The sequence below is a fragment of the Triticum aestivum genome, chromosome 1B (genome assembly GCF_018294505.1).
Source record: "Triticum aestivum cultivar Chinese Spring chromosome 1B, IWGSC CS RefSeq v2.1, whole genome shotgun sequence".
Classification (NCBI taxonomy): Eukaryota; Viridiplantae; Streptophyta; class Magnoliopsida; order Poales; family Poaceae; genus Triticum; species Triticum aestivum.
Window position 1 is genome coordinate 629,214,930 of NC_057795.1, and position 24,457 is coordinate 629,239,386.

Below are 24,457 nucleotides of genomic sequence, written 5' to 3' on the forward strand. Positions count from 1 at the left end.
TGATTGATAGAGTTCTCTAGTCACCATCACCAAGTTAGTAGAACTTTGTGATGAACTACAGTATGCAAGGGATGACGAAAACGATTCCCGAGCTCTTCGTGATGTTGAAATCGACGAAGGTAGAAATCAAGAAAGAGCATCAAGTGTTGATGGTTGACAAGATCACTAGTTTCAAGAAAAGGGCAAAGGGAAAGAAAGGGAACTTCAAGCAGAATGGCAAGCAAGTTGTCACTCCCACGAAGAAGCCCAAAGCTGAACCAAAGCCTGAAACTGAGTGCTTACACTGCAAAGGAAATGGTCACTGGAAACGGAAATACCCTGAATATTTGGTGGATAAGAAGGATGGCAAACTGAACAAGGGTATATTTGATATACAGGTTATTGATGTGTGCCTTACTAGTGTTTATAGTAGCCCCTGAGTATTTGATACTTGTTCGGTTACTAAGATTAGTAACTCGAAGCAGGAGTTACAGAATAAACAGAAACTAGTTGAGGGTGAAGTGACGATGTGTGTTGGAAGTAGTTCCAAGATTGATATGATCATCATCGCACACTCCTTTCGGGATTAGTGTTGAACCTAAATAAATGTTATTTGGCGTTTGCGTTGAACATGAATATGATTTGATCATGTTTATTGCGATACGGTTATTCATTTAAAGTCAAAGAATAATTGTTGTTCTGTTTACATGAATAAAACCTTCGATGGTCATACACCCAATGAAAATAGTTTGTTGGATCTCGATCGTAGTGATACACATATTCATAATATTGATGCCAAAAGATGCAAAGTTAATAATGATAGTGCAACTTATATGTGGCACTGCCGTTTGGGTCATATCGGTGTAAAGCGCATGAAGAAACTCCATAAAGATGGATTTTCGGAATCACTTGGTTATGAATCATTTGATGCTTGCGAGCCGTGCCTTTTGGGCAAGATGACTAAAACTCCGTTCTCCGGAACAATGGAACGAGCTACTGACTTATTGGAAATAATACATACCGGTGTATGCGATCCAATGAGTGTTAAGGCTCGTGGCAAGTATCGTTGTTTTCTAACCTTCACAGATGATTTGAGCAGATATGGGTATATCTGCTTGATGAAACATAAGTCTGAAATAGTTGAAAAGTTCAAAGAATTTCAGAGTGAAGTGGAAAAATCATCGTAACAAGAAAAATAAAGTTTCTACGATCTGATCGTGGAGACGAATATTTGAGTTATGAGTTTGGTCTTCATTTGAAACAATGTGAAATAGTTTCGCAACTCACGCCATCTGGAACACCACAATGTAATGGTGTGTCCGAACGTCGTAATCGTACTTTACTAGATATGGTGCGATCTATGATGTCTCTTATCGGTTTACCACTATCGTTTTTGGGGTTATGCATTAGAGACAGCTGCATTCACGTTTAATAGGGCACCATCTAAATCCGTTGAGACGACACCGTATGAACTATGGTTTAGCAGTAAACCTAAGCTGTCGTTTCTTAAAGTTTGGGGTTGCGATGCTTATGTGAAAAAGTTTCAGCATGATGAGCTCAAACCCAAATCGGAGAAGTGCATCTTCATAGAATACCCAAAAGAAACTATTGGGTACACCTTCTATCACAGATCCTAAAGCAAGATGTTCATTACTAAGATGGATCCTTTCTAGAGAAGGAGTTTCTCTCAAAAGAAGTGAGTGGGAGGAAAATAGAACTTGATGAGGTAATTGTACCTTCTCCCTTATTGGAAAGTAGTTCATCACAGAAATCGGTTCCAGTGATTCCTACACCAATTAGTGAGGAAGTTAATGATGATGATCATGTAACTTCCGATCAAGTTACTACCGAACCTCGTAGGTCAACCAGAGTGAGATCCGCACCAGAGTGGTACGGTAATCCCATTCTGGAGGTCATGTTACTTGACCATGACGAACCTACGAACTATGAGGAAGCGATGATGAGCCCAGATTCCGCAAAATGGTTTGAGGCCCTGAAATCTGAGATATGATCCATGTATGAGAACAAAGTATGGACTTTGATGGATTTGCCCGATGATCGGCAAACCATAGGAAATAAATGGATCTTCAAGAGGAAGACGGACGTTGATAGTAGTGTTACTATCTACTAAGCTCGACTTGTTGCAAAAGGTTTTCAACAAGTTCAAAGTATTGAATACGATGAGATTTTCTCACTCGTATCAAAGCTTAAGTCTGTCTGAATCATGTTAGCAATTGCCACATTTTATGAAATCTGGCAAATGGATGTCAAAACTGCATTCCTTAATGGATTTATTAAAGAAGAGTTGTATATGATGCAACCAGAAAGTTTTTTGTCAATCCTAAAGATGCTAACAAAGTGTGCAAGCTCCAGCGATCCATCAATGGACTGGTGCAAGCATCTCGGAGTTGGAATATACGCTTTGATGAGTTGATCAAAGCATATGGTTTTATACGGACTTTTGGAAAGACCTGTATTTACAAGAAAGTGAGTGGGAGCACTACAGCATTTCTGATAAGTATATGTGAATGACATATCATTAATTGGAAATGATGTAGAATTTTCTGGAAAGCATAAAGGAGTGTTTGAAAGAAGTTTTTCAAAGAAAGACCTCGGTGAAGCTACTTACACATTGAGCATCAAGATCTATATAGATAGATCAAGATGCTTGATAAGTTTTTCAATAAGTACATACCTTGATATAAATTTTTGAAATAGTTCAAAATGGAACAGTCAAAGAAGGAGTTCTTGCCTGTGTTGCAAGGTATGAAATTGAGTAAGACTCAAATCCCGACCATAGCAGAAAATAGAAAGAGAATGAAAGTCATTCCCTATGCATCAGTCATAGGTTCTATAAAAATATGCCATGCTATGGACCAGAACTATTGTATACTCTGCCCTGGTTTGGCAAGGGAGTACAATAGTGATCTAAGAGTAGATCACTGGACATTGGTCAAAATTATCCTTAGTGGAATAAGAAAATATTTCTCGATAATGGAAGTGATAAAAGAGCTCGTCGTAAAAGCTACAAACGATACAAGCTTTTACACCGATCCAGATGACTCTAAGTCTCAATATGGATACATATTGAAAGTGGGAGCAATTATCTAGAGTAGCTCCATGCAGAGCATTGTAGACATAGAATATTTGCAAAATACATACGGCTCTGAATATGACAGATCCGTTGACTAAACTTCTCTCACAAGCAAAATATGATCATACCTTAGTACTCTTTGGGTGTTAATCACATAGCGATGTGAACTAGATTATTGACTCTAGTAAACCTTTTGGGTGTTGATCACATGACGATGTGAACTATGGGTATTAATCACATACAGATGTGAATATTGGTGTTAAATCACATGGCGATGTGAACTAGATTATTGACTCTAGTGCAAGTGGGAGACTGAAGGAAATATGCCCTAGAGGCAATAATAAAGTTATTATTTATTTCCTTATTTCATGATAAATGTTTATTATTCATGCTAGAATTGTATTAACCGGAAACATAATACATGTGTGAATACATAGACAAACATAGTGTCACTAGTATGCCTCTACTTGACTAGCTCATTTATCAAAGATGGTTATGTTTCCTAACCATGGACAAAAGAGTTGTCATTTGATTAACGGGATCACATCATTAGGAGAATGATGTGATTGACTTGACCCATTCCGTTAGCTTAGCACTTGATTGTTTAGTATGTTGCTATTGCTTTCTTCATGACTTATACATGTTCCTGTAACTATGAGAATTATGCAACTCCCGTTTACCGGAGGAACACTTTGGGTACTACCAAACGTCACAACGTAACTGGGTGATTATAAAGGAGTACTACAGGTGTCTCCGAAGGTACATGTTGAGTTGGCGTATTTCGAGATTAGGTTTTGTCACTCCGATTGTCGGAGAGGTATCTCTGGGCCCTCTCGGTAATGCACATCATTATAAGCCTTGCAAGCAATGTGACAAAATGAGTTGGTTACCGGATGATGCATTACGGAACGAGTAAAGAGACTTGCCGGTAACGAGATTGAACTAAGTATTGGATACCGACGATCAAATCTCGGGCAAGTAACATACCGATGACAAAGGGAACAACGTATGTTGTTATGCGGTTTGACCGATAAAGATCTTCATAGAATATGTAGGAACCAATATGGGCATCCAGGTTCCGCTATTGGTTATTGACCGAGAATAGTTCTAGGTCATGTCTACATAGTTCTCGAACCCGTAGGGTCCGCATGCTTAACGTTACGATGACAGTTTTATTATGAGTTTATAAGTTTTGATGTATCGAAGTTTGTTCGGAGTCCCGGATGTGATCACGGACATGACGAGGAGTCTCGAAATGGTCGAGACATAAAGATTGATATATTGGACGACTATATTCGGACACCGGAAGTGTTCCGGGTGATTTCCGAGAAAACCGGAGTGCCGGAGGGTTACCGGAACCCCCCCCCCCCCCCGGAGAGTTAATGGGCCACATGGGCCTTGGTGGGAAGAGAGAGGGGCGGCCAGGGAGGGCCGCGCGCCCCCTCTCCCTCTGGTCTGAATTGGACTAGGAGAGGGGGCGGCGCCCCCCTCTTTCCTTCCCCCCTCTCCCCCTTCCTTTCCCCTCCTAGTAGGAGTAGGAAAGGAGGAGTCCTACTCCTACTAGGAGGAGGACTCCTCCTCTTGGCGCGCCCACAAGGGCCGGCCGGCCTCCCCCCTCCCTCCTTTATATACGGGGGCGGGGGGGCACCCCACAACAACACAAGTTGATCTACGGATCGTTCCTTAGCCATGTGCGGTGCCCCCCTCCACCATATTCCACCTCGGTCATATCGTCGCGGAGTTTAGGCGAAGACCTGCGCCGGTAGAGCATCATCATCGTCACCACGCCATCGTGCTGACGGAACTCATCCCCGAAGCTTTGCTAGATCGGAGCCCGGGGATCGTCATCGAGCTGAACGTGTGCTGAACTCGGAGGTGTCGTACGTTCGGTACTTGGATCGGTCGGATCGTGAAGACGTACGACTACATCAACAGCGTTGTCATAACGCTTCCGCTTATGGTCTACGAGGGTACGTGGACAACACTCTCCCCTCTCGTTGCTATGCCATCACCATGATCTTGCGTGTGCGTAGGAATTTTTTTGAAATTACTACGTTCCCCAACAGTGGCATCCGAGCCTAGGTTTTATGCGTTGATGTTATATGCACGAGTAGAACACAAGTGAGTTGTGGGTGATACAAGTCATACTGCTTACCGGCATGTCATACTTTGGTTCGGCAGTATTGTGAGATGAAGCGTCCCGGACCGACATTACGCGTACGCTTACGCAAGACTGGTTTCACCGTTACGAGCACTCGTGCTTAAAGGTGGCTGGCGGGTGTCTGTCTCTCTCACTTTAGCTGAATCGAGTGTGGCTATGCCCGGTCCTTGCGAAGGTTAAAACAGCACCAACTTGATGAACTATCGTTGTGGTTTTTATGCGTAGGTAAGAACGGTTCTTGCTAAAGCCCGTAGCAGCCACGTAAAATTTGCAACAACAAAGTAGAGGACGTCTAACTTGTTTTTGCAGGGCATGTTGTGATGTGATATGGTCAAGACGTGATGCTATATTATATTGTATGAGATGATCATGTTTTGTGACCGAAGTTATCGGCAACTGGCAGGAGCCATATGGTTGTCACTTTATTGTATGAAATGCAAACGCCCTGTAATTGCTTTACTTTATCACTAAGCGGTAGCGATAGTCGTAGAGGCAATAGATGGCGTAACGACAACGATGATACGATGGAGATCAAGGTGTCGCGCCGGTGACGATGGTGATCATGATGGTGCTTCGAAGATGGAGATCACAAGCACAAGATGATGATGGCCATATCATATCACTTATATTGATTGCATATGATGTTTATCCTTTATGCATCTTATCTTGCTTTGATTGACGGTAGCATTTTAAGATGATCTCTCACTAATTATCAAGAAGTGTTCTCCCTGAGTATGCACCGTTGCGAAAGTTCTTCGTGCTGAGAGACCACGTGATGATCGGGTGTGATAGGCTCTACGTTCAAATACAACGGGTGCAAAACAGTTGCACACGCGGAATACTCGGGTTAAACTTGACGAGTCTAGCATATACAGATATGGCCTCGAAACACGTTGACCGAAAGGTCGAGCGTGAATCATATAGTAGATATGATCAACATAATGATGTTCACCATTGAAACTACTCCATCTCACGTGATGATCGGACATGGTTTAGTTGATTTGAATCACGTGATCACTTAGATGACTAGAGAGATGTCTATCTAAGTGGGAGTTCTTAAGTAATATGATTAATTGAACTTTAATTTTTCATGAACTTAGTCCAGGTAGTATTTTGCAAATTATGTTGTAGATCAATAGCTCGCATTGTTGCTTTCATATGATTATTTTGATATGTTCCTAGAGAAAATTGTATTGAAAGATATTAGTAAAGATCGATATATTGGACGACTATATTCGGAGTTCGGAAAGGTTCCGAGTGGTTCGGGTATTTTCGGAGTACTGGGTGAAGGAAATATGCCCTAGAGGCAATAATAAAGTTATTATTTATTTCCTTATTTCATGATAAATATTTATTATTCGTGCTAGAATTGTATTAACCGGAAACATAATACATGTGTGAATACATAGACAAACATAGTGTCACTAGTATGCCTCTACTTGACTAGCTCATTTATCAAAGATGGTTATGTTTCCTAACCATGGACAAAAGAGTTGTCATTTGATTAACGTGATCACATCATTAGGAGAATGATGTGATTGACTTGACCCATTCCGTTAGCTTAGCACTTGATTGTTTAGTATGTTGCTATTGCTTTCTTCATGACTTATACATGTTCCTGTAACTATGAGAATTATGCAACTCCCGTTTACCGGAGGAACACTTTGGGTACTACCAAACGTCACAACGTAACTGGGTGATTATAAAGGAGTACTACAGGTGTCTCCGAAGGTACATGTTGAGTTGGCGTATTTCGAGATTAGGTTTTGTCACTCCGATTGTCGGAGAGGTATCTCTGGGCCCTCTCGGTAATGCACATCATTATAAGCCTTGCAAGCAATGTGACCAAATGAGTTGGTTACCGGATGATGCATTACGAAACGAGTAAAGAGACTTGCCGGTAACGAGATTGAACTAGGTATTGGATACCGACGACCAAATCTCGGGCAAGTAACATACCGATGACAAAGGGAACAACGTATGTTGTTATGCGGTTTGACCGATAAAGATCTTTGTAGAATATGTAGGAACCAATATGGGCATCCAGGTTCCGCTATTGGTTATTGACCGAGAATAGTTCTAGGTCATGTCTACATAGTTCTCGAACCCGTAGGGTCCGCACGCTTAACGTTATGATGACAGTTTTATTATGAGTTTATAAGTTTTGATGTATCGAAGTTTGTTCGGAGTCCCGGATGTGATCACGGACATGACGAGGAGTCTCGAAATGGTCGAGACATAATGATTGATATATTGGACGACTATATTCGGACACCGGAAGTGTTCCGGGTGATTTCAGAGAAAACCGGAGTGCCGGAGGGTTACCGGACCCCCCCCCCCGGGAGAGTTAATGGGCCACATGGGCCTTGGTGGGAAGAGAGAGGGGCGGCCAGGGAGGGCCGCGCACCCCCTCTCCCTCTGGTCCGAATTGGACTAGGAGGGGGGCGGCGCCCCCCTCTTTCCTTCCCCCCTCTCCCCCTTCCTTTCCCCTCCTAGTAGGAGTAGGAAAGGAGGAGTCCTACTCCTACTAGGAGGAGGACTCCTCCTCTTGGCGCGCCCACAAGGGCCGGCCGGCCTCCCCCTCCCTCCTTTATATACGGGGGCGGGGGGCACCCCACAACAACACAAGTTGATCTACGGATCGTTCCTTAGCCGTGTGCGGTGCCCCCCTCCACCATATTCCACCTCGGTCATATCATCGCGGAGTTTAGGCGAAGCCCTGCGCCGGTAGAGCATCATCATCGTCACCATGCCGTCGTGCTGACGGAACTCATCCCCGAAGCTTTGCTGGATCGGAGCCCGGGGATCGTCATCGAGCTGAACGTGTGCTGAACTCGGAGGTGCCGTACGTTCGGTACTTGGATCGGTCGGATCGTGAAGACGTACGACTACATCAACCGCGTTGTCATAACGCTTCTGCTTATGGTCTACGAGGGTACGTGGACAACACTCTCCCCTCTCATTGCTATGCCATCACCATGATCTTGCGTGTGCGTAGGAAATTTTTTGAAATTACTACGTTCCCCAACACCGGGGAGTTACGGGAATACGGGGGAGAAGTATTGGGCCTTATTGGGCCATACGGGAAAGAGAGAGGGGCTGCCTAGGGCAGGCCGCGCGCCCCCCCAAGGCCTAGTCCGAATTGGACTAGGGGGAGGGGCTGCGCCCCCTCCTTCCTTCCCTTCTCTTTTCCCCTTCCTTGTCTCCTACTCCTACTACATGGAAGGACTCCTAGTTGGACTAGGAAAAGGGGAATCCTACTCCCGGTGGGAGTAGGACTCCCTAGGGCGCGCCATAGAGAGGGCCGGCCCTCCCTAGGGTGCCGATGACGGCTGGGCAAACCACCCATCCCTCCAGCCAGCTTCCTCACGTTGCCCCTTGCAACGCCTCACCACGGCCTCCAGATAGATCGCGAAGATCAAGCCGGACACCTGCCCGACGACGAGGACGCCCGGATGGTCAAGATCGGCCCCGTAAACGGCGACAGGAGGTGCCCCACTTCATGAAGGAAATATGCCCTAGAGGCAATAATAAAGTTATTATTTATTTCCTTATATCATGATAAATGTTTATTATTCATGCTAGAATTGTATTAACCGGAAACATAATACATGTGTGAATATATAGACAAACAGAGTGTCACTAGTATGCCTCTACTTGACTAGCTTGTTAATCAAAGATGGTTATGTTTCCTAACCATAGACAAAAGAGTTGTTATTTGATTAACGGGATCACATCATTAGTTGAATGATCTGAATGACATGACCCATTCCATTAGCTTAGCACCCGATCGTTTAGTATGTTGCTATTGCTTTCTTCATGACTTATACATGTTCCTATGACTATGAGATTATGCAAGCCCCGTTTACCGGAGAAACACTTTGTGTGCTACCAAACGTCACAACGTAACTGGGTGATTATAAAGGTGCTCTACAGGTGTCTCTAAAGGTACTTGTTGGGTTGGCGTATTTCGAGATTAGGATTTGTCACTCCGAATGTCGGAGAGGTATCTCTGGGCCCTATCGGTAATGCACATCACTATAAGCCTTGCAAGCAATGTAGCTAATGAGTTAGTTGCGAGATGATGTATTACGGAACGAGTAAAGAGACTTGCCGGTAACGAGATTGAACTAGGTATTGGATACCGACGATCGAATCTCGGGCAAGTAACATACCGATGACAAAGGGAACAACGTATGTTGTTATGCGGTCTGACCGATAAAGATCTTCGTAGAATATGTAGGAACCAATATGAGCATCCAGGTTCCGCTATTGGTTATTGACAGGAGATGTGTCTCGGTCATGTCTACATTGTTCTCGAACCGTAGGTCCGCACGCTTAAGGTTTCGATGACAATTATATTATGAGTTTATGAGTTTTGATGTACCGAAGGAGTTCGGAGTCCCGGATGAGATCGGGGACATGACGAGGAGTCTCGAAATGGTCGATACGTAAAGATCGATATATTGGACGACTATATTCGGAGTTCGGAAAGGTTCCGAGTGGTTCGGGTATTTTTTGGAGTACCGGGGAGTTACGGCAATACGGGGGAGAAGTATTGGGCCTTATTGGGCCATACGGGAAAGAGAGAGGGGCTGCCTAGGGCAGGCCGCCCCCCCCCCCCCCCCCAAGGCCTAGTCCGAATTGGACTAGGGGGAGGGGCTGCGCCCCCTCCTTCCTTCCCTTCTCTTTTCCCCTTCCTTGTCTCCTACTCCTACTACATGGAAGGACTCCTAGTTGGACTAGGAAAAGGGGAATCCTACTCCCGGTGGGAGTAGGACTCCCTAGGGCGTGCCATAGAGAGGGCCAGCCCTCCCCTCCTCCACTCCTTTATATACGGGGGCAGGGGGCACCCCATGGACACACAAGTTGATCTTCGTGATCGTTCCTTAGCCGTGTGCGGTGCCCCCCTCCACGATATTACACCTCGTTCATATTGTAGCGGTGCTTAGGCGAAGCCCTGCGACGGTTGAACATCAAGATCGTCACCACGCCGTCGTGCTGACGGAACTCCTCCCCGAAGCTTTGCTGGATCGAAGCCCGGGATGCGTCATCGAGTTGTACGTGTGTCAAGAACTCGGAGGTGCCGGAGTAACGGTGCTTGGATCGGTTGGACCGGGAAGACGTACGACTACCTACTCTATGTTGCGTCAGCGCTTCCGCTTCGGTCTACGAGGGTAGATAGACAACACTCTCCCCTCTCGTTGCTATGCATCACCATGATCTTGCGTGTGCGTAGGAAATTTTTTAAAATTACTACGTTCCCGAACACTTCACACACCGGCCATCAGCAGCCGCGCGAGCAGCAGCCTGACGTGTCAGGCTTCCAGAGCTCTAGGGCGTAGCAAATACAGAGTATACCGAAGAAAGAGTGTGGCATGCATATACGTACTTGGGAGTGGTGATGATGGAGAACCACTCCATGCCGGTGTCGTCGGCGATCTTGGAGACGACGAAGAACCTGGGCACGATGAAGAGGCAGCCACCCTCGGCGCGGGTCTCCAGCACGCGGGTGCCGTCGATGCCCACCACCTGGACGCGCCCGCTCCCGCGCACGATGTAGGTCACCTGGTACGCCGAGTCGCACGAGAAGCCCGGCGAGCACATGGAGTGGGCGTCGATCCTCACGAGGTCGGCGCCGAGCCCGACCTCCTTCACCAGCGGCAGGTTGGCCGTGTTGAGCACCACCACGCGGCCGCCGCCCTTGATGTCCACGTCCAGCGGCGCCTCCAGGCAGTTGAGCACCATGCCGTCGCGGTCCTCGGCGCGCAGCGCCGGCATCCTGTGGCCCGCGGCGAGCTTGACGATGCCGGAGCCGGGCTGGGTGGAGACGAGCTTCGCGGCGGAGTCCTGTTCGAGGTCCCACGCGCGCGCGACGAACTCGGTGGAGAAGCCCGTGAAGATGCCGGGGGCGCCGGTGAGCTGGAAGTTGGTGAAGCGGCCCGGGCAGTGGCCCTTGGAGGTGTCGCCGAGGAAGAGCACCACGAGCTCGCCCGCCGCGGCGTTGTGGTTGTGCCACCAGGTGACGGCGCCGAAGGGGAGCGCCAGCGCGTCGCCCTCCTTGACGGGGATCACCTTCTCCCTGGCGGCCTCCGGGAGGACGACCCCGCATGCGCCGGCGCCCTGGAGGACGTAGGCGACCTTGGCCGAGTCGGAGTAGCTGGGGAGGGAGAGGCCGCCGGCGGCGAGGTGCAGCTTGGCGGCGCCGATGGAGGCCGCGCCGAGCATGGGCAGGTCGGCGGGGGACCAGTCGTAGTAGGCGCCGCCGTCGCCGCCGTAGGCCTTGGCGGGCTTCTTCGGGGACAGGTCCATGGACATGACCTCGGCGGGGGACGTGCGCTGCACCATCGTGGTCGTGGATGGATCGTGCCGGTGGAACTTGCGTGCGTGCGTACGTAGGTAGCTAGGGCTAGAAAGTTGGAGCAGGATGATGAGATTGGAGTTGGAGAGGACGTTGGTTGATGAATGAGAATGAGAATGAGATGGAGGAGGAGGATGCGGAAGGGCGAATATTTATAGCCGCCCGCTCGTTGGATAATGATGATTAGGAAAAGTAATACTCCTACTACTCCAGTTTGTTTGTTGGAGCTAACAAATTAATCCTGTTGAATAGCTACTACTAGTAGACCGGATCCTGATTAGGATAAGGATTTCTTTTTTGTGCAGAGATAAAAGGATATAGAGTATTTGATGACACGTATGCATGGTTTGCTGACCGGTGCGCATGATTCGGTACATACGTGAATCCCATGTTGTATTCTTGTGGCCCAAGGAAAATCCGAAGTAATTCTAGAGAAATTCGCTACATTTGCCGTACATACTGTTCACAAGAATCAAAATTTGCATAAAAAACATGAACATGTGGTGATCACGCCCAGCCTCACAGCGAACCTAAGCCCGTAGTGAGGCCATTCTTCTTCGGTCTACTCTACTAATAATGAATAGGGAAACGTTTCAGAACGGCGCGCCGGCCGAACGATTCGGCCGGTCGCTCGCCCACGCGGACGCCACGCAACACAAGGGCCTGCACGCATTCGTCTTTCCCCTATACTCTCCTCCACACACATCTCATCCGCGCATGCTTCGTCTCTGGACTTCTCTTCTCCATCTCCGCGGACTTCTCTGCCTCTCTCCTTGTCCTGCCTCCGGCGAGCGTCGCGGCTTCTCTGGCGAGGACAACACGGCACGGCGGGGATAGAGGAGGAAGCACGCCGGGGAGCTAAAACCGGTGGACGGAAAAGCTACATCCGGCTACGCGTGAGCTGCAATTTCTCTCCCCCGACTCTATCTCCGCGGACCTCTCTGCCTCTCTCCTCGTCTTGCCTCCGGCAAGGGCCGCGGCTTCTCCGGCGAGGACAACACGGGAGGACGGGGACAGAGGAGGAAGCACGCCGGGAAGCTGAAACCGGGGGACAGAAAAGCTACAACCGTCTACCAAAAAAGCTAGAACCATCCACCAAAAAAGCTACAACCATCCACCAAAAAGCTACAACGGACCACACCAGATGCTGGAGCCGGCCAGGGTTGGAGCTACAACCAGCAACTTTGTTTGCTACAACCGACCACACCAGATGCTGGAACAGGATGTCTTTTTTGCTACACCCGGTGTGAGCAACGACGGTGGCAGTTATTTTTGCTGGAACGGGCATCTAGATTTGCTGGAACCAGTGATAAAATTTGCTACATCCGTGATGGGTGGGGGCGCGAAGGCGAGCTGCGACCGGCAACCACAGGAAAAAGCTACAGCAGTACTCTAGAGCTACAATGGCGATGCACGGGAGCTGCAACCGTGGTCTACGGGCGACCATTTTTGCTGCATCGGTGACAGCGAGACGACATGGCCGCCGGCATGGCGTGCCGCACCAGGCAAGGGGAGCTGCAAACCATGGCCACAAGAGCTGGAACCGCAGCCCAGCGGAGCTGCAGGCGACCCCCTGCGGCTGGGATGTTGCAACCGTTGTCCGGCGAGCTGGAACCGCGGTGCAGTGGAGCTGCAAGAGGAGGGGGGCGACCTCTTGATTTTTGGGGAGCGAGATCGGTGCTGGAACCAGTCTGACGGAGCGCCAGCGACGCTACTCCCCGGAGTTGCGGTGGTCACCACCGGCAGTGCAGGAACTTCCCATCAAAGATGCTGGAAACGCCCGGCAAAAAAGCTGCAACCACTCGACGGCGACGGGAGCGCGGCGGCGCAGGCGGCCGACGAGGACGAGCGCGGCGCCGCGGGCGCCGGCGAGCGTGGGCGGCGTAGGGGCAAGCGCGGAGTCGTGGCTGGTCGGCGAGGGGAGGAAGCAGGAGACCTGGGGGAGCTGTCGAGAGGAAGAAGACGAGCGCACGAGGGGGCGAGGGGAGAAATCGTGTGGTGTAAACGAGCGCATCGTGCGGCTAGGGGCTGACCGGCCGAACGATTCGGCCGGCGCACCGGCGCCTATTGGTGCCCTAATGAATATCTAAAGGTAAATGGTGTTAATGAAGAATATATAAAAGTTTTTTCCCATTTTGTGCAGAGCATTCGATGTTATGCGAAAGAAGCTTTCCGTCTTTTTTGGTTGAAAGTAGATTTTGTGAACAGGAGTTGATCCTTGATCTCTCTGAGGAGAATAACTGCTAATATGGCATTCACGAGTTGGTAGTCTTTGAGAAAAAAAAAAGGTTGACGATGGTGCTACTCAGATGAGTCTGTGATCTTATTTTACTTGAATTCAGTCTCTGCTTGTATCGGTGATCCATCATGAACTATGCTCGTTTGGTTTGATGCCTGTTATGCCAAAATTTGCCGTGGCGGAATCTTGAATTAGCGAAGGTTGTCACCAATTTTCTTGCACATGGCGTGTCCTCTAAAAATCGGCCAAATCAGAGTCACCCTTCACGGCGAAACAGGTCCTTGGACAAAATATACTCCACTCTAGAGAGACCAAATTTACTAAACCCACTGTTATGCTGCAAAAACACAGCAGATCAGCCGGTGTTTGATCTGATAGTACTCCCTCCGTCCGGAATTATTTGTCGCGGGAATGGATGAAAATAAATGTATCTAGAACTAAATTATGTCTAGATACATTCATTTCTCCGACGAATATTTCCGGACGGAGGGAGTACATGACAAGAACAGAACTGAGTTCACTCCCGAAAAGGACCGCAATACAGATAAATTAAAAAGTACTCCCTCCGTCCGGAAATACTTGTCATTGAAATGGATGTATCTAGATGTATTTTAGTTCTAGATACATCCATTTTCATCTATTTTGATGACAAGTATTTCCAGACCGAGGGAGTAGTATTTAAACAGGAACATTCTTTAGTGCCCATGCATGACATTAACCACAGATACGGAATTGATCAGCCAATTCTTATCTTGATATTTGTTCCACAATCCACAGGTCCTGGTAGCAGTTGGCATACACTCCAAACATGCAAAAGGAATACATAATTGATACTGAATAACAGAGTCCGAGACACTGAAGAACGAAAATCTGAAGTTCCAGGTTTCAGCCATTGCAACACCAGTTTGGTACCAATGAGGCTGCAACAGTAATGCCCAAAAAGGTACCGCAATTCAAGCAACATCGTTTGCAGAAGCTAGGCTCCAGTAGCAATCGACGTAGACTTCTGACGGCCATCTGGGATGGCAAAAAGCACAATTGGTTTGGACGACCGGACAAATGGAACATCACACCTGTAGTATCCTTTCCTTTCGAGCTGTATAACTTCTCCTTTCTTGACGTTCCGCATGTTTGGGTCACCAAGAGCTAAAGCTTCTCGTCGAGTGCAAGGGTTGAGATTGTCAAGGAAGTCCTCATCTTCTTCCAGCTGCAAAATGCGCTAGATATTAGGATCTAAAGTACATGTAGATACCACTTAATGAAGGACCGAGACATGGACATAATGATCGAAGAGATGACTCATCCAAGGAAACATCATCACATACATATAAAAAGAAGAAAACTACATATCATCTACATCAGTTTTCAACACTAGTAGAGTGGAATATGGACAGGTTGCCATGTTGAGTTTCCAAGGACCAACCAATTCATCGAAAGTCTCAAGCTGTTGACTACTGAGGAAAGATAAGTTGGCCAAACCACCCATGGATGAACATATAGTAACTGTGCCACATAAGTATCTAATAACTAGTCCAAGTGAAAAGGCATCCAGACTACTAGAACGATAAATAATGTAGCACATATGTAGTGTAAGAATATGGTTCTGGCGCCCATGTGATTGCATGCCTACCTACATGAACTTAGAACATGATTTCTTACCTTCTTCTTATTAATTAGGTAGTCAAAATCTACCAAAGAGAGAGACACAAGGTCTTCAATGTCTGATAGCCATGTTAGTTTCAGCTTTGTCATCTTCACTGACCCTTCAAGATGGAGTTCACCAACTAGTTGAGTGATTGTTCCATTATCTGTCTTGATTTCTCTAATGATAGCATTTCCCCAGTCCATCAAAGTGACTTCCTCACCCACGCTAATGACTGATGCATCAGCATACTCTAGCCAAATTCTGTTGGCGAACGTTGTAGCCTTCTTCCCAGCACCCTCGTATTTCTTATGCCGTGGTAAGATTCGAACAAATGGTTCCTCTGGACCATTAGCAAGTGTGAGAAGCACACATTTTTCTTTCAGCACAGCAGTATGCCTTCCACAAATTGGATCGACTATCTTCTTGTTGATTGTCCAGAGTTTATCCCACTCCATAAGATTCAGATTTTTTGACGCACCCTTCACAAATAGAAAATACAAAAAAAGAAAAAGGGAGTCAATAACTCAGTTACTCAAATATACATATAATTACAAGATCATAAAAGAGCAACTCGTTAGAAATTACCTGTTCCAGTATAAATTGGATCAATGCTTCAATCTTCAAGCCACGACGTACTATGCCTTGTACAGTGGGAAAGCGTGCGTCAGTCCAGTCCTCCACCATCTTGTTTTGGACGAACCACAGAAGCTTGCGCTTACTAAGAACGGTATAAACCATATTCAGCCTGCTGAACTCATAGATTTCTACCCTCCGCAGGCCCATGTCTTGAAGGATACGATAGTACTGTGCATTCCGATCATGGTATTCACTTGAACGAAGAGCATGAGTGACTCCTTCCAGTGCATCAACAAATGGACAAGCAAAGTCATATGTTGGATAGACCTTGTATTTTGAGCCCACACGATGATGGGGATCAGGGTTGCAACGGTAGTACACAGGATCTCGAAGTGATTTGTTTGGGTCCTGCATGTCAAGTTTACCACGTACACAGCACTGAGTACCCCTTATGGTGCCATTAACCATCTCTTTCCACAACGACAAGTTCTCCTCAACAGTACTGTTCCTACGTTTAGATTCCACGCCGTCCATCCTTTCAGTCCTCATTTGCTCCTTGGGTGTATCATCAATATATGCCTTTCCCTGCTTAATCAAACTTTCAGCCATTTCCATTAGCTTTGGGAAATAATCCGATGTGTATGTAACTACATCGTATTTAACCCCAAGCGTCTCAATATCTTTCAGGACATTCTCCACAAATTCATTGCTTTCCTTAGAAGGATTTGTGTCATCAAATCAAACTATTAGACGCCCTTTATATCTCTCTGCAAAATACTTGTTCAACAGTGCAGCCTTTGCATGACCAATGTGGAGATACCCGCTAGGCTCTGGGGCAAAACGAACACAAACCTCCCCAACTTTTGCACCTGGGAGATCTATTTCATGACCTGACGTGTTCTCCTTCAAACCAGGCATCTTTTCTTTCAAACTTGGCGCAGGAGATTTGCCAATTCCTCGCTTGCCAACATAAGCAGATGTAACTTCATCCAGTGCATCTCCATAGTCTGCAACTACACTGTTAAACCAGCGTACAAGGCTTTGATATTTCTTTGACCTCCTTAGACTTTCCCATCGTTGACCAGTTCCTGAAGAAAAGAGTTGCGACCTCTAAGTCAAGACATAGAGAGAGAGGGAGAGACCAATAAATTACTCAACGATGAAAGAAGCCAGGTAATTACCTGTGAGATTTGACCACACGACAATGTCAGCAATTGATAGGCCATAACCAACCAGAAAGGTTCGAGTTGCCAAGTATCCATCAAGAAATAAGCAAGCAGCTTCAAATTCAGAGCCTGAGAGAATGAGTGGTGCGTACTCGAGCCATTGGTCAACCTACAGATTTGCAAACAACAGCAACTCAGGACATAGTGAGATGATAGTGAAAATCAATGTCAAACACCGTAAAACCAGAACATACTTGTGCTGCCTGAATATCGTCCTGGCCATAGAAGCTGGAAACAGATGCAGCACATGCAATGTACCGGAGAATTGTGTTGACACCATGTATAAAATCCCTGTGCAGAATCATGATAGATTCACTGAGACACTACAAAATACCATACAAAAATACTGCTATATTTCACAAATAAAACTGTTTTGCTTGACACATAATGTTCTAACAGACGTGAGTGCCATCAACACAATTTTCTGGAACCAGGAATTTTAGGATGAGGAGATTAAAATAAGAGGTAATCTTCAGAGCCAACTACAGTAACTTTTCAAACATATAACTCTTAAAAAAAACTATTCAAACATATATCATGGTAATAAAGTGTCGATAGTTCTTGTGTAAAATAAAGGAAATGTGGTACTTAATTAGAGAGAGGGAGGGAAGCTAAAAGGTATAAATGAACACTGATCACTTACCCAGAACTGAAGTGTAGTGTGGGCACTGAACCTGAGGCAAGGGTCGGATCAATGATTACGGAAACACCTGCAATCTTAGCAGCCGAAATGATGGAAAGTGGCGGTCTGTCCTGGGGGAATGCTAGTTTGACCTCCATTCGGACCATTGCCAACCAAAGAGCGGAAATCTGCCAATGGCAGATAAATATTGTCAGCCAGACAGATCAATGAACAAGTCATGAGCCAGCATGACATAATATGGAAGGTTGAACCTGAAGATCAATCAGCTAACACGCAAAAGGAGAAACAATCACTTTAAACGGTAATATTTTAGGTCTGACTGCTAAAATTAATAACACAGTGTAACAGTACCACTATATTCCCAATCATAAACAAGATTTGGAACATCTATCATGCCAACAATACCGCTAGTACTAATGTGTTGACCAATTTCGGCCAGTATAATAACCAAGACAAAACTCCTACTCTCTCGAATTGCATGTAACCGCTAAGCTTTGATTTGAGGTCAAGACCGTCCAGATAAACAACTTAATCTTTTCCTTTTCATGTATCGTTATCCATTGAACTTTCACACCTAACATGTTCAAACCAAAACATTTGCTCATCTGAAAAAAGAAAATCAAACTACAATTTGTAAACATTTGCCCCTAGAAGCATTATCACAAACACCTTCCAAGCAAAGTCCTTTCACATGTAAGTAAACTTGAATGTGCACTGGAAAAACCATGCAGCAAGCACTCATCACGAAATAGTCATCATTATATTCTCACAACATCCAATCTTCAGCAGGTACTCATCCCATACAAAAATCAGGAACAAAAATTGAACAGACAGAGGACGCAAGAGGAAGGAGAGGGGGGTGAGGGAAGAGGGGGGAAGGAGGGAGGACGAAGGAGTGGTTGCTACCTGCCTCTGGACTGGTCGGCGGCGTAGCTCCGGGCGGTGGCGTGCTGGGCGGGGACGGCTGCTCCAGGGAGGGAGGCGCTGCTGGTGGGAGCGGCTGCTCGACGGAGGGAGGCGCTGCTGGTATACTGTACCGGCGGCGGGGCGGCGGTGCAGCGGAGGATTCGGCCGGCTGGGCGCTCCGCGGCGGAGGGCCGGCAGTAATGGCGGCGGCTAGGAACCCTAATTGTTTTTTTTTACACTTGGCTAGGAACCGTATTAGTCTCTGAAGCCTGAAGGGCGAAGGAAGGAAGTACCACCGCTTTTTTTTTAGTAAGCCCCCTGCGAGTCCTACCACAACAGTCCACGGCTCGCCTGCAGACAGCAGGTATTGGCCCGGCCCAGTAACGGCGTCCCATCATCATGCTAATGTCATGTCGTTTGTTTTTCTTCCTTTTCTACTCACATTTTGTTTTACTTTTTTACTTTCTGCCTTATTTTATTAAATTTTTATATTTTTAAATGTTATATATATATATATATATTATACAAAAATACTTTACATAAAAATTTAAAAAGGTTAACCTTCTATTTGAAAAATGAAAAACATGTATAGAAAATGTTTATACATTGTAAAAACTGTCCGCGTTATTAAAAAAGAATGATTGGTCATTAAAAAATGCATGTTACATTTACACAAATGTTCACAAGTTTCTGTGTTCGTGACATTATCAAAAAGAATGTTTGCACACTGTAATAAAATATTTACATAATTCAGGAAAATGGGTTATCATTAAAAAATCCAACGTGTATATAACAAATATTTAACAATGTATTCAAAAAAATGTTCAAAAGATGATTTTCTAAAAATGTTAAACATGTATTTGAAAATATGAAACAATTATAAAAAATTAATTTAGATGTATAAATGAAAAGGGTACAACGTGTATGAAAAAAGTAGACATCAAAGCATATATTAAAATAATGTTAATTATGTACTGAAAAAAATGTTAAACATGTGAAAAACAATATTCCTAATGTATACAAAAATATACAATGCATATGAAAAATGTAGATATGTGTTGGAAAAAAGAAAAGGAAAAGAAGGGAAAACCCAAAAAAAGCAGAGAAACCCGGAGAAAGAATAAAAAACGAAGAAAAAAAGAAACAAAAATTAAAAAGGGAAAAGGAAAAAAGGATGAAAAGACCAGAAAACAAAAAAAGAAAGGAAAGGGAAACCAAGAACCGAAAAACCCCATAGAAAGCTTGAGGAGAACGACCTACAAACAATGGAAAAGCCGAAAGAAATAAAACAAACGAACGTGTGCCGTGCTATAATGTTTTGTGGTCTTGCTAGTGCCCGCCCATTGGTGATTCTTATTAGGAATCAGTAACGGCGATAGATAGACTTGGCGGTTGCATGCGGCCGGCTTCGCCATGATAGGCCGGTACCTGTGGTTGTCTAGTAGATGGCCTTTGGATCATTTTATGTGTAGTAGCTGACACAATTTTTAAGGCTAATTATTCTTATTTTTAGTTGCAATTCAGGACAGTAACTGAAGGAAATATGTCCTATAGGCAATAATAAAGTTATTATTTGTTTCCTTAATTCATGATAAATGTTTATTATTAATGCTAAAATTGTATTAACCGGAAACTTAGTACATGTGTGAATACATAGACAAAACATATAGTCCCTAGTATGCCTCTACTTGACTAGCTCATAAATCAAAGATGGTTATGTTCCTAACCATAGACACGTGTTGTCATTTGATACACGGGATCACATCATTAAGAGAATGATGTGATAGACATGACCCATCTGTTAGCTTAGCATTATGATCATGTCAGTTTCATTGCTACTGCTTTCTTCATGACTTATACAAGTTTCTCAGACTATGAGATTATGCAACTACCGAATACCGGAGGAACACTTTGTGTGCTACCAAACATCACAACGTAAATGGGTGATTATAAAGGTGCTCTACAGGTGTCTCCGAAGGTGTTTGTTGGGTTGGCATAGATCGAGAATAGGATTTGTCACTCCGTGTTTCGGAGAGGTATCTCTGGGCCCTCTCGGTAATACTCATCACTATAAGCCTTGCAAGCGTTGTGACTAATGAGTTAGTTGCGGGATGGAGTATTACGGAACGATTAAAGAGACTTGCCGGTAATGAGATTGAACGAGGTATTGATATACCGACGATCGAATCTCGGGCAAGTAACATACCAATGACAAAGGGAACAACGTATGTTGTTATGCGGTTTGACCGATAAAGATCTTCGTAGAATATGTAGGAACCAATATGAGAATCCAGATTCCGCTATTGGTTATTGACCAGAAGTGAGTCTCGGTTATGTCTACGTAGTTCTCGACCCCGTAGGGTCCGCACGCTTAACGTTCGATGACGATTGGTATTATGAGTTTATGTGATATGATGTACCGAAGATTGTTGGGAGTCCCAGATGTGATCATGGACATGACGAGGAGTCTCGAAATGGTCGAGACATAAATATTGATATATTGGATGACTATATTCGGACACCGGAAGTGTTCCGGAGAAGTTTCGGATAAAACCGGAGTGCCGGAGGGTTACCGGAACACCCCGGGGGAACTAGTGGGCCTAGATGGGCCTTAGTGGGAGAATAGGAAGGGCCAGGAGGGGCTGGCCGCCCCCCTCCTCCTTCCCCCTCTTCCTTAGGTGGAAACCTACTAGGACTTGGAGTCCTAGTAGGTTTCCCCTCTCTTGGCGCGCCCTAGGAGGGCCGGCCGACCTCCCTCCCTTGATCCTTTATATACGGGGCAGGGGGCACCCTAGAACACACAAGTTGATTGTTTAGCCGTGTGCGGTGCCCCCTCCATAGATATCCACCTCGTCGTAGTGCTTAGGCGAAGCCCTGCATCGGTAACTTCATCATCACCGTCACCACGCCGTCGTGCTGATGAAACTCTCCCTCGACCTCAGCTGGATCTAGAGTTCGTGGGACGTCACCGAGCTGAACGTGTGAGATCACGGAGGTGTCGTACCTTCGGTGCTAGGATCAGTCAGATAGTGAAGACATACGACTACGTCAACCGCGTTGTCATATATAACGCTTCCGCTTTCGGTCTACGAGGGTATGTAGACAACACTCTCCCCTCTCGTTGCTATGCATCACCTAGAGATAGATCTTGCGTGATCGTAGGAATTTTTTTGAAATTACTGTGTTCCCCAACAGTGGTATCAGCCAGGTCTATGCATAGATGTTATATGCACGAGTAGAACACAAAGAGTTGTGGGCGATAATAGTCATACTGCTTACCAGCATGTCATACTTTGCTTTGGCGGTATTGTTGGACGAAGCGACTCAGACCGACATTACACGTACGTTTACGCGAGACTGGTTCTACCGATGTGCTTTGCACATAGGTGGTTGGTGAGTGTCTGTTTCTCTAACTTTAGTTGAATGGAGTGTGGCTACGCCCGGTCCTTGTTGAAGGTTAAAACAACACACTTGACGAAAAATCGTTGTGATTTTGATGCGTAGGTAAGAACGGTTCTTGCTAGAAGCCCGTAGCAGCCACGTAAAACTTGCAACAACAAAGTAGAGGACGTCTAACTTGTTTTTGCCGGGCTTGCTTCGATGCGATATGGTCAAGGCATGATGTGATATAAAATTGTTGTATGAGATGATCATGTTTTGTAACAAAGTTATCGGCAACTGGCAGGAGCCATATGGTTGAAGCTTTATTGTATGCAATGCAATCGCCATGTAATTGTTTTACTTTATCACTAAGCGGTACCGATAGTCGTAGTAACAGTAGTTGACGAGACGACAACGATGCTACGATGGAGAGATCAAGGTGTCGCGCCAGTGACGATGGAGATCATGACAATGCCTCGGTGATGGAGATCATGAGCACAAGATGATGATGGCCATATCATGTCACATATTTTGATTGCATGTGATGTTTATCCCTTATGCATCTTATTTTGCTTAGAACGTCGGTGGCATTATAAGATGACCCCTTACTAAATTTCAAGGTACAAGTGTTATCCCTGAGTATTCACTGTTGCTACAATTCGTCGTGCCGAGACACCACGTGATGATTGGGTGTGATAAGCTCTACGTTCACATACAACGGGTGCAAGCCAGTTTTGCACACGCAGAATACTCATGTTAAACTTGACGAGCGTACCATATGCAGATATGGCCTCAGAACACTGAGATCGAAAGGTCGAGCGTGAATCATATAGTAGATATGATCAACATAGTGATGTTCACCATTGAAAACTAATCCATCTCACGTGATGATCGGACATGGTTTAGTTGATTTGGATCACGTGATCACTTAGATGATTAGAGGGATGTCTATCTAAGTGGAAGTTCTTAAGTAATATGATTAATTGAACTTTAATTTATCATGAAGTTAGTACCAGATAGTATTTTGCATGTCTATGTTGTTGTAGATCAATGGCCCGTGCTATCGTTCCTTTGAATTTTAATGCGTTCCTAGAGAAAGCTAAGTTGAAAGGTGATGGCAGCAACTACACGGACTGGGTCCGTAACTTGAGGATTATCCTCATTGTTGCACAGAAGAATTACGTCCTGGAAGCACCGTTAGGTGTACCACCCGCACCCGCAACTGCAGACATTGTGAATGCCTGGCAGATGCGTGTTGATGACTACTCGATAGTTCAGTGTGCCATGCTTTACGGCTTAGAATCGAGACTTCAAAGACATTTTGAACATCACAGAGCATATGAAATGTTCGAAGAACCGAAGTTAATATTTCAAGCAAATGCCCGAGTTGAGAGATATGAAGTCTCCAACAAGTTCTACAACTGCAAAATGGAGGAGAATAGTCCTATCGGTGAACACATACTCAGAATGTTTGGGTACCATAACCACTTGACTCAACTGGGAGTTGATCTTCTAGTTGATTGTGTCATTGACAGAGTTCTTCAATCACTGCCGCCAAGCTATAAAGGCTTCGTGATAAACTGTAATATGCAAGGGATGAACAAGACTATTCCCGAGCTCTTCGCGATGCTAAATGTCGCGGAGGTAGAAATCAAAAAGGAGCATCAAGTGTTGATGGTCAATAAGACCACTAGTTTCAAGAAAAAGGGCAAAGGGAAGAAGGGGAACTTCAAGAAGAACGGCAAAAAGGTTGTTGCTCAAGTGAAGAAAACCAAGTCTGGACCTAAGCCTAAAACTGAGTGCTTCTACTGCAAAGGGACTGGTCACTTGAAGCGGAACTGCCCCAAGTATTTGGCGGATAAGAAGGATGGCAAAATGAAAGGTATATTTGATATACATGTTATTGATGTGTACTTAACTAATGCTCGCAGTAGCGCCTGGGTATTTGATACTGGTTCTGTTGCTCATATTTGCAACTCGAAACAGGGGCTACGGATTAAGCAAAGATTGGCTAAGGACGAGGTGATGATGCGCGTGGGAAATGGTTCCAAAGTATCAATGTGATCGCGGTCGGCACACTACCTATAGATTGAAGGAAATATGCCCTAGAGGCAATAATAAAGTTATTATTTATTTCTTTATTTCATGATAAATGTTTATTATTCATGCTAGAATTGTATTAACCGGAAACATAATACATGTGTGAATACATAGACAAACATAGTGTCACTAGTATGCCTCTACTT

General features: G+C 45.4%; 1 protein-coding gene and 1 pseudogene across 1 annotated transcript; both read right to left on the reverse strand.

Annotated features, from left to right (window-relative positions):
- Positions 1 to 10,487: 10,487 nt before the first annotated feature.
- Positions 10,488 to 11,947, reverse strand: LOC123097476 (11S globulin seed storage protein 2-like). Its single transcript, XM_044519235.1, has one exon. The coding sequence runs from the start codon at positions 11,580 to 11,582 to the stop codon at positions 10,569 to 10,571; it is 1,014 nt and encodes a 337-aa protein (XP_044375170.1). The 5' UTR covers positions 11,583 to 11,947; the 3' UTR covers positions 10,488 to 10,568.
- Positions 11,948 to 14,528: 2,581 nt separating this feature from the next.
- LOC123143409 (glutamate--tRNA ligase, cytoplasmic-like) lies at positions 14,529 to 19,113 on the reverse strand (annotated as a pseudogene).
- Between the last annotated feature and the right edge of the window lie 5,344 nt (positions 19,114 to 24,457).